Source organism: Misgurnus anguillicaudatus, chromosome 21 (assembly GCF_027580225.2).
Source record: "Misgurnus anguillicaudatus chromosome 21, ASM2758022v2, whole genome shotgun sequence".
Lineage (NCBI taxonomy): Eukaryota > Metazoa > Chordata > Actinopteri > Cypriniformes > Cobitidae > Misgurnus > Misgurnus anguillicaudatus.
The window spans coordinates 10,315,427-10,334,114 of record NC_073357.2 but is presented as its reverse complement, the minus strand read 5'-3'; the positions used below and the strand labels follow the sequence as shown (position 1 = coordinate 10,334,114).

General features: G+C 39.7%; 1 protein-coding gene across 2 annotated transcripts in view; it reads left to right on the top strand.

Moving 5' to 3' along the window:
• The window catches only part of pcsk6 (proprotein convertase subtilisin/kexin type 6), a 123,385-nt gene that overhangs the window by 24,714 nt on the left and 79,983 nt on the right, over positions 1-18,688 (top strand). For both annotated transcript variants that reach the window (XM_073859192.1, XM_073859193.1), the window contains 5 exons: positions 2,468-2,611; positions 2,893-2,969; positions 4,459-4,547; positions 13,679-13,851; positions 14,269-14,481. In XM_073859192.1, the coding sequence (XP_073715293.1) occupies positions 2,468-2,611; positions 2,893-2,969; positions 4,459-4,547; positions 13,679-13,851; positions 14,269-14,481 (696 nt within the window). The remainder of the gene's footprint in view (positions 1-2,467; positions 2,612-2,892; positions 2,970-4,458; positions 4,548-13,678; positions 13,852-14,268; positions 14,482-18,688) is intronic.

The following is an 18,688-nucleotide window of genomic DNA, read 5'->3' as shown; positions in this document are numbered from 1 at the left end:
TGTTACTTCAGAAAAGTAATATTATTACGTAATGCACGTTTCTTGTAATGCGTTACCTCCAACATTGAAAATAAATGTAAGAGCTGTCCAAACTGAAAACAACTTGCACTAGCATCTTAAAATATATCAGTGCCCTTTGTTTTGCCTCAAAATGCACACAGGTGATGTTTTTAGTAAGCCATGTTTGTTAAAACTAGTTATATTTCCTAATTAAACTAAGGCCTAGTCCTGGCTTAAGCTAATCCTTGTCCAAAAAACCACCTCATCAAGTTTATACTTAAAAAAAAAGGCTGTAGCTGGGTATTTACAGGCAGGGTCACATATGAGGAAACATTTGCAAAATATTGTGATAGCCCTGGATATATTTAATCACTGCCATCTGAAAAATTCCAAACATAGTGGCTTATAATTTGTACAATTATTTAACATTCCAGTCTGATTTTAATGGTGCAATATGTTTCAGCACAGAATATATCACACTATAATGAGGTTTCCAAAAGAGCGTCTTTGCATCTTTAAAGAAGGTGCATAGTTGTCTGAAAAATAACTTATAGGTGTTTTTGACAAAAAAAACCTTATACACGACCCCTATTAAACTGTAACACAATTCCATTCATTTTATTTGAGCGCTGGTGATTTTCACAAACATGAGTGAAAGCTTTGGTTGGCGATGCAACAAATTTTGAAAAACCTGTAACTTCATACAAATGATACAGTAAGTTTCTTATGGTAGTGATTTCACGTCATCTATCTTTCTTAGTGAGAAGATGAGTACTCATTTGCTTATAATTGTTACTAGGACAACAAGAACAAGGAACACCTACTATGACCTTATTGAAAGAGACGGGCAACACATAGCATAGTAAATGGTAGCATCACAGCTCATTCGCTCCGCGAGACCTCTAGACGCACGTCAACGCGTGTTCGCATTGACTTAACATTGAAATCACTCGCACTTGATGCCTCTACCGCGGCTGGTGTGAACGCAGCATGAGGAATGCGCAGGGTAGTAATTCAAATGAAATTGCATTAAATCAAATCTGTTCATTTCCAAATTTCTAGTTGTATCCCATTAATTCCCATATATTCTTGTTAATTACCATATATTCCCGTTGATTCCTATGGAAAGTTTCCACCCTTGAAAATAGGAAATTTTGCAACCCTACTGCTGATGTATTTTCACATGCTTAACATGAATTAAAGTGGTTTTAAGACGAGCAAATTGCTTATATACAGTATGTTGAAATCTTATTTTTTCCTTTTATATTTATGCTCAAGTTATTAAAGGAATAGTCTACTCATTTTCAATATAAAAATATGTTATTACCTTAACTAAGAATTGTTGATACATCCCTCTATCATCTGTGTGCATGCACGTAAGCGCTGGAGCGCGCTGCGACGCTTCGATTGCATTTAGCTTAGCCCCATTCATTCAATGGTACCATTTAGAGATAAAGTTAGAAGTGACCAAACACATCAACGTTTTTCTTATTTAAGACGAGTAGTTATACGAGCAAGTTTGGTGGTACAAAATAAAACGTAGCGCTTTTCTAAGCGGATTTAAAAGAGGAACTATATTTTATGGCATAATAGCACTTTTGGGAGTACTTCGACTCGGCGCAGTAACACCCTCCCTCTCCCATTAGGGGAGCGGACTTTTCAGGCGAGTCGAAGTACTCCCAAAAGTGCTATTATGCCATAAAATATAGTTCCTCTTTTAAATCCGCTTAGAAAAGCGCTACGTTTTATTTTCTACCACCAAACTTGCTTGTATAACTACTCGTCTTAAATAGGAAAAACATTGATGTGTTTGGTCACTTCTAACTTTATCTCCAAATGGTACCATTGAATGAATGGGGCTAAGCTAAATGCTATCGAAGCGTCGCAGCGCGCTCCAGCGGTTACGTGCACGCACACAGATGATAGAGGGATGTATCAACAATTCTTAGTTAAGGTAATAACATATTTTAATATTGAAAATGAGTAGACTATTCCTTTAAGCAATTTTTTCTATTTTTATGCATCAAAATCAAACAGTAAATTATTAGTGATAAATCCAAAAGGCATATTCATTGTTAATTTTCACTTACAAGATTGAAACAGCAGTGCAAAGGAATTTGAGAATGCATCCAATCTGTCCACTGATGTTGACTTTACATTGGGATGACTTTGTTGACTGTGTCCTCAATAAGAATAAAAAAATGAGAATCTCAAGGACATCCAAACCTTTTCTACTAAATAAACATGAACTGTCCTGTTTAATTTGCAGGTTTATGCAAACGGTTCCTTTGACATTTTCCATACAGCCTGATTGAGTCATAAGTTCACTGAAGTAATAAATGCTTGTATTACTAGAAAGGGGAGAATATCAAAAGAGTCCTTGTCTTCTAGTGTTTTCCATTTTCATGCCTGAGCCTGATTGAAAATGACCGTACATTGATGTTGATGATTTTGTATTGTCCTCCAGCACTGTAATGATAAAAACAGCCGCTGTCGTTCAGAAATGAACATCCTCGCCGCCTGGCAGAGAGGCTACACGGGTCGAAATGTGGTCATCACTATTTTAGACGACGGTATTGAGAGGAACCATCCAGATCTGGCTCAGAATTATGTGAGATGATTTTTTCATGTTTTCATGTGCACTTATTCTTTATATTAGTAAGTAACTAATATATAGGCCAGGCCTTTTTATTAGCCGTTAATTGCCAATTTGATATTATCGCCCATTCTTGTTTTTTAGTTTGACAGCCTTGTTTATAATAATTGGATTTGCATTATAATATTTGCAACTGGATTTGGTGTATGTGTTTATATTCTTTACATGACTGCTGTCACAAAGTAATTATTTAATGTTATTTTTATTAACGGGTTGTTTCTTCTTTTAACTTTAAGGATCAGCTTGCTAGCTACGATGTTAATGGCAATGACTATGACCCAACCCCACGATACGATTCTAGCAACGAAAACAAGTAAGTTCTTCTTTCTGGTCTTGTGTCATCACACCAATGCATCAACAAACTCATCCCAATCTATGTTTAGAACTTCATTTAAAGTGTTTGAATGAGGAATTTCCACATGGTTTGTCTTAAAGCATATTAAGTAAGGAATAATTGATGACGGGCCATTGAATTATAAGAAAATAATGCACACCAAGGTTCGCGTCGTGCCGTTACACCGCAGGTGTGCATTATTTTCAAATAATTCAAAGGACCGGAGTCAATTATTCCGCTTATACCACGGTTACCACAAACATTGCTCTGGTGCCTATTTTTAAGACATTTGACAAGTTAGGTGTGTGGTTTACAGAAAAATAATCAACACCCATAGAACATTTCTCAGCCAATCAGAATGCAGCATTCAACAGACCTGTGGTATAAAAACACCATAAACAAACAAAAAGTTAAATGAAATTAGTTTTAAAAATCATAATGTATATTTTATAATGTAAGTGCAAATATTGTAATAAATATCTGATTCACTTTGGTAGTGATGAGGGACAGATGGACACGGCTAGAACTGTAACATTGATCTATTTGAAAAGTGCATGTTCTGGTTTTAAAAAATAAACTTCTCTTCTTGAAATACGCATTGTTCATTCTGCTGCAAGGATAATTTATGTACTCATATTTAAAGTGATCCAAATAAAGCTGTTATGCTAGTCAGTTGTGGTTTTGCATGTCAGCAGTATGAGATGGATTTCTTTTGTTGTAAAGCAGTGAAGTCAATCCGATCCTGTGGGAATAGGGAAGTGTGGATTTAATTGAAAACGTCTTCGTCTTTGATAAGGACCTGATTTAATGCTTATACAGTACTTCACCCACGCTGCTTGTTTACGAATGAACTCTGCCAAGATCTCAGGGTAAACTTCAAAAAGCTGTTTCGTTAATACTCATCGTGATATTCAAAACCGGAAAACACTGCAATGTTCAGTTCATTTTTGAATTGCAGAACGTGCCTTTTGGAGCAAAAACTTAATTGTCTGAGTGATGACAGAAACACTCTATTGAAAGAGTCTGGTTAAAAACAGACACAAAAGAGCTGTGTGGCCGAGAGAAAGAGAGGGAGAAGAACAGATAAGCTGCAATTAAATGCATTGCTAATGTAGCCTGCAGCAATGCTGTGCTCTGTTTTCACTGTATCAGTGGTGGATACAGCCGTATGCTGTATCAATTTCAAAATGAAATAATTTTATGTTTGATTGCTTTTATTGTGGGACACGACACGTTCTTGGTCTTATTGCAAATGATTAATCAGCTTGTCTTTAAAATGTAATAACTTATTCTTCATTTAAAGCAGTTTTGCTTGGGTATGATGTCACAGTTCCCTCCTATTTTTCAACCTCTCTCCTTCAACTCCCTGGCTTGATATTTTGTATGCAGTGCCCAGTTTTTCTGAACCAGTGTAATAAAAAGTTTAATGTCATAATGTCTTTAATGTGTAATAATCATGTTTTTCCAGGCATGGGACACGATGTGCAGGGGAAGTTGCAGCTGCAGCCAACAACTCGCATTGCATTGTGGGTATCGCCTACAACGCCCGCATAGGAGGTATGATTCCTACTAAAGTTAATTTGTGTTTACTTCTCTACTCATTTCATATTTTGACTGCAATATCAGATGATATATTGGATCTGAGCTTTGGAAACCCTAAAACTGACCAGTTTCTGCGAGTGTCTAAACCCCGATCAGGTGACAGGTTTTAGGTGCTGTCAGAACAGATAAGAGAGGATTATTTCGCATGCGTGCTCAGGATTAAATTGACGACACGTCTGTGCTTTAGTCCAGAAACGGGGGAAAGAAACAGAGTTCATTAATTTGGCAGACAACGAATCGGTTGGCGCTTATAAGCAATTAATCCTACGAAAAGCCCCATCATTTTTAATCAGAAAGTGGATTTCATAATATCCCAGCAGCCATCTGGGCTAGTTTGTTAGTGCTTGCAGCTGTGCTCAGCGACATAAATATTTCCTTATTGTATTAGCAGGTGGTGGGAAAGACATCAGTAAACACAACCTTTGCTCAGACTTGCCAGGGTACGAGGTATTGTTGTTTCAATCACATGGGCAAATGCATAAAGTGTACACGCTAAGAAAGGATGTTGTTCCAATAAAAATACAGATGTGTCAAGTTCACAACAAGCTAGACACAGCATGTGTTGTTTTAACACATTCGTTTTAAATGTTTAGTGATGTAGCTGTGTGCAGTGAATAGTGCAACCTTGTACATTAATTTATAATGTCTGAAATTGGGACACACAGGAGGATTAAATGGGAAGGCATGGTTGCTCCAAAATTAAGTTAGCATAGACCCCTTCAAGGTTTGTAAACATTGAATGACTATCGGGTGCGCGCGCAGCATGGGGTCAAACTGTTCATACCATTTAGGCTTTCTAGTTTAATCTAACAGGGCTGAAAAATTATGAATTACCTGAAATGAAGTGAGCACTACAAACACAAGCCTCTTTGATCTTTGCATTGTCCCAGTCTGCACGTTTAATTGCTTGCAGCCACAGATGTTGTATTTTTGTTTTTGAGATTCTGCAAGAAACACGAAAAACGTAACGGCAGACCTGGTGCGATTTTCACAGCCCACGACGCAAGTAGGCGTCTGTAATGACTTTTCTGACCCCGACATGCACAGTGGGAACCGCCTGTGACGTGAACTGTGAAGGGGTCTATTAAAAGTAGTTAAAAGATGCCAAATCAAACTCAGAGATGTAGTTCATATTCTAATGTAAGGGAAAATACATGTTCAAATATTAGGCAAAGAAATGCACAGACTTCGTTCTTCACATGGTTGAAAATGTGGTGTGCTTTAAAGATTCCCTAATTTTTTAAGCTACTTGCAGTGAGGATGACAGGGAGTTTAATGCTCTATACAATTTGATTTGCTAAAAGATATTAAAATTTTTTCAAAAGGAGCATATTAGATGTTTTAACCCAGTGGCTCCCAAACAGGGGGGTGAAATTTTGCCAGTGGGCCCCAGTTTTATGAAATTTTAATGATAATTAATGTATCGTAATATATGTGTACTTAAACTACAGGAAAAACTAGATAGGTACATTTTCTGAAGAAAATGTGAAGTGGTGCTTGCCGTGGCAAAATTCTGGGGACAGTATATGATTATACTCCAAATCATGAGTAAAACGGTCTAACCCCTGTGTCTCTACAATGTTCTGATGCCGACATATAACTGTGTGAATTTCATGTTGCTAGGGGTGTGGCTTAATACTTCTGTAAGGATCCTCAGAGACTAATTGGATGCCTGAGTAAAATGAGCACACCCCCATGTCTCTATGACAGTGTGATGCAAAGATATACATCTGGGTATTTTATAACGGCCGTCTATGGGATATGTTGCTAGGGTGGCCAAAATGGTTGCTAGGGGCGTGGCTTAATAGCTCTGGTATGATCCTGAGAGACTGATTTGATGCCTGAGTAAAATGAGCCCACCCCCTTGTCTCTACGTCACTGTAAAGCAAAGATATCCCATCTGGAACGTTTTTATTCCCTTATATGGTCATGTACCCCTACCCCATTATAAGTCAATGGGGAATTTCAGGTCCCTCTTACACACCATGGGTACAATGTACACCCCAATGTGATGTATGTTCTTACAGAGCCTACCACCCTCATCAAATGTTGTAACCCACATGTTTCTCCAAAACCTTCGAGCAGAGATTTGACCCGACAAAGTTCGGCTCAATATTAAGTCAATGGTTTTTTTCGTGTGATTTTTCGCCCCCCTTTTGGAAATCCTGCACCCAATTGCTTATAAAAGTAATAGCACACCTCTCCTCAATAATGCGGTCAATTTGAGCCCTCTTTCATGAGACTACGGCAAACCGTGCGGGACGAGTTACGTGCCGAGATTTTGTGCAGACATAAGAATAATAATATCCCTGAGCAATAGTAATAGTGATGCTTTGCATTAATGCAACCACCACTAATAAGGCTACTAATCAACAGCACTACATTGTATCAATTAATATGTTTTGTTTAGTTTAAATTCATAGCTTGAGATGGTTTTGATTTCCTGATTTTTTTTGGGGGGGGGGGGGTGCAAAGGAATGCAACCTACACAGGGAAGGTGGGCGCCAAAAAGTTTGAGAACCAATGTTTTAAACCTATTCTAATGTCCAGCAGGTGAAAATCATAAATCTGTACACTTGGAAAAGTAATCGCACACCGTCCAAGCAATTATTCATGTCTATAGCACAAAAAGTGCAGGATGGTTTATAGAGGTTAACCCGTAACACTACTCATAAAAGTATGAGCAGTGTTAATGATGCCTGCCATAGCAAACACCACTAAGTATAGCATCGAAATGTTGTTAAAACATATAAAGCACTGTACTTTTTCCAAAAAAATTACACCTTGGGCCTGAAAAGAGATTAACTCATTCACCGCCAGCCTTTTTGAGAAAAGTTGCCCAACTGCATTTTTGTGATATTAACAAAAAGTTTCACAAAATTCCTTGCAGAAAAATTATCTTCTATAAATATATAAACACAAATTATATCAAATTAAAGAACACACCCTCTGCTTTCAAACAAACAATAAACAAACAAACAAAATGGGGAAAAAACGTTTCATTATATATTTACTTTTTCCACTTAGTTTAACCACTGAAATATGGATATTTCTCTTCAAAAATACAACATTTTGAGCAAAAAGCTTAAAAAATTGCGTTTTTGTAAAGGAATTTATGTTAGAGATCAGCCTCAGAATGACTATCAAACATAAAGGCATTTAAAATCAATCATTAAATCTTTTTAACTTCCGTTTTTGATAAATTCGGTTTGGCGCCATCAAGTGGATAAAAGCGGTATTACACTTTCACTTTGAAATTCGTCCAGAAAGGCATATTTATTAGTTAAATATTAACTCATAATTGACGAGATACCTTGTCAATGGCGGTGAATGAGTTAATAACTTTTATTAGGGCAGATACACAAGACAGAATTGCACAATTATGATATTTACGCCTTTTGATTTAGTGGGTGAGGTTTGTAACTGGGTAATCACTGAAATTTTGCCAAAGATAATACGGGTTTGATTCAAGTAAATTGGACTTCATGGGATTCTAATGACATTTCTGATGTAACTGACCTCAGTTTGGCGAGAATGTAGCACTGCATGTACTTTGCCATTATTAGAAATGCAAAAAAGAAAAGCATTCAGAGCCTGTTTATGTCATGCTGTTGAATTTGAAAAATGAATTCGAGGTGTAATGCAGCTTGATTAAAGTAAGAGGATTATCAAGAAGTGTTAGATGTTCTTCCTTTGAGGTGTTCAAGGAAGGAAATATAAAGTATAGATGGTTTCATTGGATGAATGTGATACATGTCTGGATCCGAACCTTACTTCCGGTTTCGTTTTTTAATGGTCTGACTAGTTGCTAAACTGATCTCTTGAACAAATTCCTCGTCGAAAATAACAAATGTTTTCTATGTGTTGTTTTTTTGCTTGTTATATAAATAAACTACGTTTAAAGAACTTTGTTGTTATTTATTCTTAGCGGAGTTTACCGGAAGTAACGAGTAGACCGTGACAGCCGTTTGTTTATGTTGTTACTGCTGAAACGGTCTATAGGGGTTTCAGACCAAACATACACATATGCTCAGTTACAGTACGTGAGAAACAACTACACATTTTTTGTTGTTGTATTACAGCCTTATATTGACGTCTGTTTTTATGTGAAGGTAGTGTATAGTTTTTAGTGTGTTGTTTTAAACCCATATAAGTTTCTTTCCTAAACATTTTTTATATGTTCTTTACCTGTGTTTTATACTAGAACAAAGGTTACACAGGGCTGAAACAATATAAGATAATTTGTGTAGTGTGAAAATCACAAAATTTTAACCTTAGGATGAAATACGTCTTTAAATTAAGCTACTAATGAGTTATTCTTATCACAAAAGTGAACTTGTGTATTTAGTGCATAAATAGTTGATTTTGTATCTGCTTAGACACATCTGCTCATTTTAAACACAACCGAATCACGAGGATGCCATTTTAAGGTAGTAATTATACTCATGTGATTCTGGTTGGTGTTTAAACTGAAATAGTGATGTCCACTTTTTGGAATTTGTCTAATGTGTCGGGTATAGGGAGACATACAAGCTCTGCAACAGGGCCATACTTCACATACATTTTGATAAACTCATACACTCAAAAATACAAAATGCATTGCTTTTGCCCTTTTTAGCCATTTAGTTCTGTTGCTTGTAGAGCTATGATTGCCCCTGAGAAAAGATAAACTAAAGCACCACCATCTATACACCCAGGACACCCATACACAATCTGTGATCTACAAATCTGTAGTTGACCAAATAGTTTGGGGGAAAATTAGAGCCCTTTTGTAGAGTTCTTATAATTAGCCTGGTGACCTCAAGCCTTGCATAGAAACCACAATAGAGGAAAGGAATATGGACAGCAGATGGAAAAAGGATGTTTTGAGCATGGCTGTTTGCCATTCAGAATTAAACTGAGAAAGCTTTTTTAGTTTCAATTAGCAACTTACCCACTACGTACATAGATGACTCACCATTCAGTCCAGTCTGGGTTTGAATGAACCAATCATCTCCGATTGAGCTGATTTTTAGCAACCAATCAGCTTAGTTAAATTAAAGCTGGATCTCCTTGTTTGCAACCTCCATCACGTATTTGGTCGTTCCAGAGGATGTTGACTAATGCTCCAAAATAAGACAATAAATAATAGGCAAAAAAGGGTCTTAAAACTGGTCACAGAAAGTTGTCTTCTGTCAAATGCTTTGGATAAAACTCAGTCACTGGAGCCCTGCGGCTAGCATGTGTAAATCCTCTTTCCTCATTCTGCTAGATCTGTTGCTGTCTTTGATGAGGTTAATCTCAGATTCTCTTATCAGTGCTCTCATCACTGGGAATCACAAGAACTGCATTTGAATCTTACATCTCTTGGAGGGTAGAGCTTTCCAAATCACATAATATGGTCACTGGAGTCCCTCAAGGATCATTGTTGGGGCCACTTCTGTTCCCCATTTATACAACATCCTAGGACCCATTATACAATAACATGGGTTTTCTTGCTACCACTGCTATGCTGACAAGTTTCAAGCCATATAATCCCACTGTATAGGCACAAATCACAGCCTGCCCAAAAGACTAGAAAGAATATCATCTCCACATCAGCCTAGTTAAGACTGAACTTCTTGGCCTCCTCTGCACCAACCTCCCAGATTTTATGTTAATTCACTTTTTCTATTCTTTACTTAATTAGCATTTTTAATTCAAACTTCTTTGTGATGGTCCTTGAGGGTTGCTTAAACAGTTTTTGGACTATGCTGTACTGGTGGTCAGGTCTCCTTACACCATGGAAAAAGTTGAGGAGGACGCTACCCCTAAAAGTTTTTTTTGGGGGGGGGGCAGTAGGCCTCAGGCTTGACAAGCTTGTAAGTTCCCTGACTCAACCAAGGTGGCTCCCCCAGAGCTTCCTGAACTCCATTAAACTAGGACCACACCAAAAGATTTTAAATGTGAAAGACCACAAACATGATGAAAAAACTTTAACTTCACAAACAGCACGAGTTTCAGCTGAGAACGAAGGAAATCTTGTGGAGGTCTTGCAATGTTTCATCTTGCTTTCTGATTTGGAATCTTTTGTTTCACGTGACAATCTACAGCGTGTGCGTTTGTCCTCGGGTTTCCTCCACACAACAGGATGATCGTAACTATTCAACATGTTAAACAAGCTTCCAAGCAAATTCGGATGCTCTTAGCACACCGCGCACCACAGGAAAATCTGATAAGATAATCAGTTCAACCACGAAGACGATCATGACTTTACCTAGGATTGTTGTAAGGGGATAATAGTCCAAAATTCAGCCTGATTATCTTGTGGTGTGTACCCGGCTTTACTCAGCCAAGATGGTCATCCCCGAGCTTCCTAAACTCCCTGAATCAGCCAAGATAGCCACCCCAGAGTTAACTGTGCTCTTTCCCCAGCCAAGATCTCCCTGGTCTCTGTCGGCTTCCCCCTGGTCTCCTCCATGGTCTCTGTCTGCTCCTCCCTGGTCTCTGTCTGCTCCTCCCTGGTCTTCGTCTGCTCCTTTCTGGTTTCCTTCTGCTCCTCTCTGGTTTCCTTCTGCTCTTCCCTGGTTACGTCTGCTCCTCCCTGGTCTCTGTCTGCTCCTCTCTGGTTTCCTTCTGCTCTTCCCTGGTTTCCGTCTGCTCCTTCCTGGTCTCTGTTGGCTCCTCCCTGTGTTAGCTTATCTACCCTTGTTAATTGTCACGGTTGGTAATTAGCTCCTCCCCCTTGTTAGTCTTGTTAGCCTGTGTATTTATGTCCTTGACCATGCTGAAATAGTACTTTTACTATTACTTTAGTGCTTTCCTTCCATTGATTGTTCCATCTTTGCAATGTCCAAAAAATAATACATCCAGTGTGACCAGCCAGTGTGAGCTAAAGAGTGGAGAGGTTGTCAATGTATGTCACGCATTTCCTTGGCTGCAGTTTATTCTGCATAGATAAACTGAAAGACGACTCATCATTTAATTGTAAAAGCTTAGGGCAGCATAATTATATCTCCAAAATGTCTTTTAAATAGATATCTATTTCCAAAAGGTTTTAACTTAGACCAGGTTTGATGTCACAGTGTTTCCGCTATATACATTCTACCGTGGTGGCCCGGTTGTGGATAGAAGGGATACAGCAAACAAAATCTTGCCGTATGAGCACTGTTTTATCCTAATACTTCACCCAAACCCAACTCTAAACACAAAATTTCACACGATTGTAGGATGTATTTGTATCTCATTTAGCCAGAGCCGCTGTTTTCATCCTAATAATCCTACCTCCAAATTTAATCCTAAACTTTTCGGCATTTGCTGTATCCCTTCTATACAAATCCCACAGCGGCAGCTCGCAAAATAAAGAGCACTGCCATACTGGCTGTCTTTAACAATAAATAAATTCCTTTCTGGATTCGCGTTGTTCACTCATTTATAAATAAATTGCCTAAAATATCATAATTTCCCCAATGGGTTTAGTTTCATGCACAAATAGATTTAAATCAACAGATGATGATTAGGCTACATCTCTGTTTTGAAAAATAATAATAAAATAAATAAGCCTACACAAAATATGTTACACTTAAATAATTATCAAATTGACAAAACGAATAAAAAAGTATGTGAGTTTCTGTTCTTTTTTGTGACATGCTCTAAAACCAAAGCAGCAGAAAGCATGTCATGTTTTTAATGATTTTAAATACAATGTTTTCTCCTTATTGTGAGTTTACACAAATAAAAATACAAGATTTACAGTTTCGAATGTTGTTTTACTTTTATCTGTATGACAATGTAGGGTAATTTAAGGTGCAAGATCATCACGCGTATGATGTTCACCGGCGCATATACAACGACGCAGCGCAGGGCTGCGAGAAATGACATGATTAAACTTTCGATTTAACATATTACGAGTTTTTTGGACATTCATTTGGAATCACTGTACTCATATAATCAACTTATCAGGTCATTAGTCATTCAGAAAATAGGCTGCTGTGCTTCAGATGGACACTCAAAGTTTCACATTTAATGACAAGATATTTGTCAAAAAAAGCTAAATACTGAATACTACTCATATGGGACTGCAAGACATTAATAGTTGAATCTGTTTGTAAGGAAACTTACATTATTCCTGTGGGAAGAGAAGGACGTTGGTAATAAAAACTTGAGGCAGAAGGTGAGACTGTTTCATCTGTTTTCAGACAGCAGGGTCGGGGTACCCGCGGGTGAAACGCATAATATTTGATGTAACAGGTGTAATAATATTAACGTGTCATTTGCGTCGTAGATGCAGGTCGGGCAAGAGTGAACTGCGGGTCTAACATCTAAGACAAGAATTCGACTCAATTCCGAGGTAGCAGTTTTTAAATGGCCCTGTGCTTATTTGTGTTTAAGCTCTGTCCGAAGAACGTTAAAGGTTTCTATTTAACTGCGCGATTTGCGGTGTGACCAGGTCGGGGTCACAGTCTTTATGTCAAACAGGCCGGGTGTGGAATAAAATTGCTGCTGATGTCGGATAACTGGTCGGGTGTTCTGTCAATCACAGCGGTGCGGATTATCAAACAGGACTGTGCGTGACTTTGCAACAGCTCTGTAACGCTGTTTTAAATCCCGACCGAATCAGCCATGTCTGTGTTTTTCTCTGACGACCGCTGTAAAAATTCCAGAGCAATTTACCTACTGTTTTTCCCGAACTCTGAGGTCCGTCCGGATGCAAATGTCTGTGGCAATATCTTTTGAAAATGCGGTTCCTTTCTTGTTTTGGCCAACATGATCAAATGCATGAAACAGAGACTCAGATCTCTGGAATAGCCTGATAATTTTAGTCCGAATCTGTAACATAAAATCAATGACATCGTGGGGGACATGTTGAAACTCAAACGTCATTGGGAAAACTAATCCCATCCGAATAGTGCTAAAGTTTGATTTACTTAAAGCTATTGTGTGGCTGATGTGTAGTAAGTCTTATGGAATATCTTCAAGGAAAAATCCGTCTGGAGTTTTAAAAAATTATCTACTTTATTTTGCAAACAGAAGCTCAGACAGTCTTCCTAATAACTTCTGTGTTGATTAGAAGAAATGTATATGATAAATAACAAACTTGTAATTTTTGCGTTAACTATCCCTTTAAGGTGTTCGAATGCTTGATGGAGACGTGACAGATTTAGTGGAGGCCAAGTCCCTGGGAATAAAGCCAGACTACATTGACATTTACAGTGCCAGCTGGGGCCCCGACGATGACGGGAAAACTGTGGATGGGCCAGGAGCTCTAGCCAAACAGGCCTTTGAACTGGGAATTAAAAAGGTTATTGTTTCCAAAAAACAAACACATGTTTGAAAAACTGTCTATGTTCTTTGTCAGCATCTCTGTTAGAGATTCCAGTTTTCATTAGCAACTAAATTAGAAACACAATCTTTGGGGGAAAAACAACAGGAAGTTGTGGTGGATATGATCATCAGAAATCACAAAAAGATGATTTAGTGTTGTTTTAGTTGAATTCCTCTAAGAGGTCAGTAGTTCATATATGTTGTCTGAAACTGGTCTGGCAAGCAGACAAATACATACAGTATGTAACACAATGAAATCATTTTGTAGAGCTTTATGTGCACGTCTAATGGCTTGTTGTTAATAAAATCTTTATTTTTTTCTACTGCTGGTAAATTGCATGTTATCAATCATTTTTGCGTGATCTGACATTTCTTTATGAATGTGTTTCTGCAGGGCCGTAAGGGACTGGGTTCCATCTTCGTTTGGGCATCTGGTAATGGGGGCAGGCAGGGGGATCACTGTTCCTGTGACGGTTACACCAATAGCATCTACACCATCTCTGTCAGCAGCACTACTGAAAATGGCAACAAACCCTGGTATTTGGAAGTCTGCTCCTCCACCCTTGCCACCACGTACAGCAGTGGAGAGTTTTACGACCGCAAAATAGTTAAGTAACCATTCTCGCTTCTCATAAATGTGAGATATTGATTGATAAATTAAGTATTATTAACTTTATAAAAACATTTTCAGGGAGGGACAGGAAAATAAAAATGGCAGATGAATAGCAGTTCTGGGGTTATGTGTATAAATTGAGTGCTTTGTGCTATGTATTTAACCTGTTTTTTTAGACTGTAGCCTACTGTATGTTCTCATAAATCATAAAAGATACCCAGTCGTGCAAACATCATGTGTCTTGTTGACACCTGGCAAAACCATACATTTGAATATATTTACCAGGCCATATTTAGGGAAAAAACTTCTAGGCTTTTGACTTTAAGTCAGTAACAAACCACCACCCTAGTAACAGCATACTAACATGCTAAACACATACAGAACACCTTAGTGACCAGACTGACAACCACCCAGCACTCAAGCATTCAAGAAAATGTAAAAAACAAGAATAGTTTTAAACTGTGGCTGCCGCAGGAAATTATGTAGAAACATATGGGATCTTTGACAGATGTATTTTTAAAGATTTGCTTTCCCAGACACTGTCCCCCCTGGCTTATGCATAGCACAAATACAGCTGAGCTGTTTTTGTTTGGCACAAATGTCTATTGATGAAACAAGAGGGTCGAATAAAGACTGGGGCTAAATCCTTGGACAGACTCCCATTTGTGGGGGGAGCCATGGGGAGCTATCAAGAAGATTAAAAGAACTTGCGTTCGGGGGTCGGAGCTCACTCGGTCAGCACTCAAGGGGGTTGGCTGTACTTACTGTGAACGTCTTTGAGGAGGTCCAGCTTTGCCTTTAGGTGTTAAGGCTCATTTCACTACTCCAAGGGGCATCATTGTTGGATGTCTGTGCTGTTCATCATGTGCATCTATGTACACATTCATGAGGGTTTATAGTTTGGACATGAGTTCAATCCCAGACGTGCAGGTTCTCGTGGGTTAATGTGTTCTTGGCATCTGTGCAAGCATCTTTTCACAACTTGGTGGGAAGGCATTTTGGCGTTTGACACAGTGGGTAATACATTCTCAAAGCATTAACACCGTAATGCATCATTAAGTGCACTTGAGCAAGGCACCTTTCCTCCATTGCTCCCCTGGTGTCTCAGTGAATGGCTGCCTACTGCTTTTTGATTGTTTAAATGCAGGGGTGGATTTTACTTTCACTTTATTTTTAAAGATATTTTTACACATGTTTTTCTTTTGTGAGCATGTGTCTCTAAATTATTAGTCTGTTTATCATCCTCAGAATATCTCCATGACACAAACCCCATACAGTGTGTTCTTTAAAAAACAATGTGTTTGCTTAAACCCAGCTTAAGGTGTTTTTCAAGCAAAGAGAGTATTTATAAAGCGGAATAGCCCATGACCAATCAATGCCATGGAAATGTATTCTTTTACTTAATACAAGACTAAACAGGTGCCATCATTTCTTTTAAACATAAGAGGTGACCACACACCATTCCAAATAGCTTAACATGCCTGTTCATCACAGGCCATCTAAACAAACTGTGTGTGTTCAAAAATGGATTAATTACTCAAGTGACCACCATATTTTCCAACAAAATCCACTGACTTAGCATTTAAGGAGTGACGATTAGATGTGTACAAGAGTACAAAACAAACCCTAACCATTATAGAGAGCACATGATGTTTAATGTCTTAAACTTGATGTTTAAAAAGCATAAACCGAATGATGCATCTGTTGATTGTCATCCAATTCAAATTGGTGTTAGTTCTGTATTCTATACACACGCACATGCACACACACACACACACACACACACACACTAATCGACACACTATCTTATTCCCCATTCCACAAATTATTTTGTGACTTCAGAAGACACGGAAAAGTCAAATTTTCCGGGTATTTCATAGTATACCGGTTTAGGAATCAGTTTTTTTTTCTGTTACAGAGAAATGGATGCTTCTTAGGACCTTTTTACACCTGGTCACATGTGTTTTCTTTGATCTGATTTGTTAAAACATTTACATTTGGCAACATAATATCAGATATCAGTCCGATTTACTACACCCGCCCAAAATGCAAATAAACTATTCATTACTCCGCCTTAAGATGATGTTTATGCAACAAAAGGCAGCTGTGAGGACTCTGCCATAATCTTGTTGGTAATTATATCTAGTTTTGTATGGCAGGGTCCTAACAGTACAATGTTTTGTGTGGGAGAACGTGGTTTTGGTATTGTCATATCAGACCACGCTTTTCTCGTGTCTTGTGACTTTTCCCGCTCCCTTGTATTCTCTTGTCATTGTGTGTTATTTTCCCCGCTCCCTTGCATTTTCCAGTCTTTGTTTTTATGTCTTGTTTAGTCTAGTGTTCTGTTTTCATGTGTATATATATTTGTATATATTTATTTATATATAAATATATTTATGGTTTTGTCTTGTTGGTACTGTGGTTGTCTTTTGTATGTGTTTTTCAGGTTCACGTGTGCTTCCTTCACAGGTGTGCTCTGCTCTGCTCTGTGTGATTGCCTCATCATGTCTTCCTCACCTGTTGCTTGTTATCCCGTCATCTTGTCTGTGTATTTAATCCCTTTGTGTTTAGTGTGTCTTTGCAAGTTCGTTTGTCAAGATTGTCAAACATTGTCAAAGTTTGTCTATATACTCGTCTGTCACGGCGTATGTTCTCGCCATTTCTAGCTATGCTAGTTTCTAGTCTTGTTTTGTGTCTGATTCTAGTTTGTGGATTTATTTTCCCTACCCCAGTCTGAGCTCACTGCTACCTGAGAGTTTTCCTGTGGACTCTGATTACTCGACGGCTCTCTGGACTGTTTCTCTGCTGCCTGTTACGGACTGTCTTCAACCTCTGTTGGATTTATAGACTGGTCTATCACTTTACGGCGGAGACTCATCGCGGCATTGTCGCTGTCCACTGGAGAGGTCCTTCATCACTGGAGCTGTCCAGCTTCTCTCATCAGTGTCTCTAACGCTCTCTCTCTCTCCCTCTGCCCGCCGCAGGATTTACCCCTGTCCCAGTGGCTTCCGTGACGCGGCGCTCACGGGAGCGGTCTACGCACCCTACCCCGTATCGGGGTCTCCATACTTCCTCCCACCGTTCGTTGTCTGGCCGGAGCCCGAACGTGTGTGGTTCATCGTTCCGGTGCCTGTGTGTGTTCCCCGTCTCAGCCGTCTGCCCTGGTGTGGCTTTATGCCCAGACGTGCCATTGTCTGTTTGCTGTCATTATTGTTTAAATAAAACCTTCTGTTAACTGCATTGGGATCCTCTGTGTTTTGTGCCTGACAGAACGAACTTGCCATAACTGGATCCCGCAGATATGGACCAACCTAAGCAGACTCCAGCTGACAGAGCCCGTCAGGATCAACTTTTACGCTGTTGTCGTCAGCGAGGAAGAAGGTGTCGCGCTTTTGTGAATGAGTTCCTTTATGCCATGGGAGAGACCGAATTAAACTGGGAGTAGCTCAAGATCGTTTTCAACAGTGGTCTCGATGAGCCTCTCAGCCCTAACGAGTTTGACATGCGGAGGTCCCTGGGCTTGATTGAGTTGATGAACTATGCCATGAATCGTCCTCAGCCCGGGGTCTCAGCCGAGGTTGCTTCCTCTAACCCATTGCCACCGATCCCTGAGGGCCGCGTCGTCGGGATGGTGGTTCCCGAGAGCTCAGCGCCCTCCACATCCTGTCCGGTAAGCTCTGCCTCGCCAGTCAGCCTTCGAGGGAAACGCGAGAGGAGGATCTCGTGGGAGTCGGCATCCGGGGGCTCCTCCACGGATCTTTCCACTCCCACCACGGTGCTCATTCCACCTGCCCCACTCTCTGCACCGCGCCCAAAGAAGAAGAAGAGGAAGAAAGGATCCTCAATTCTTCAGCCAGCTGTCGCCTCCCCGGCCTCTGTTCCGTTGCTGCCCCCTGTCATTGCCCCTGTCTCCATGTCATTGTCGCCGCCGGACGCGGCGCCCCCCGTCATAGTTCCGGTCCCGTCTGTGCAGCCTCCGTTGCAGCCCCTGCCGTCTGCGCAGCCAACCGCAGCGGTCACTGTCCCTTTGTTGTCTCCGCAGCCATCCGCTGCACCTCCAGTCATTGTCCCCGTCCCGACTCCGCTGCCGTCCGCAGCGGCCCCTGTGTTGTCTCCGCAGCCGTCTGCTGTACCCCCTGTCATTGTCCCTGCCTTGTCTCCGCTGCCGGCCGCAGCGCCCCCTGTCACTGTTCCTGTTTCC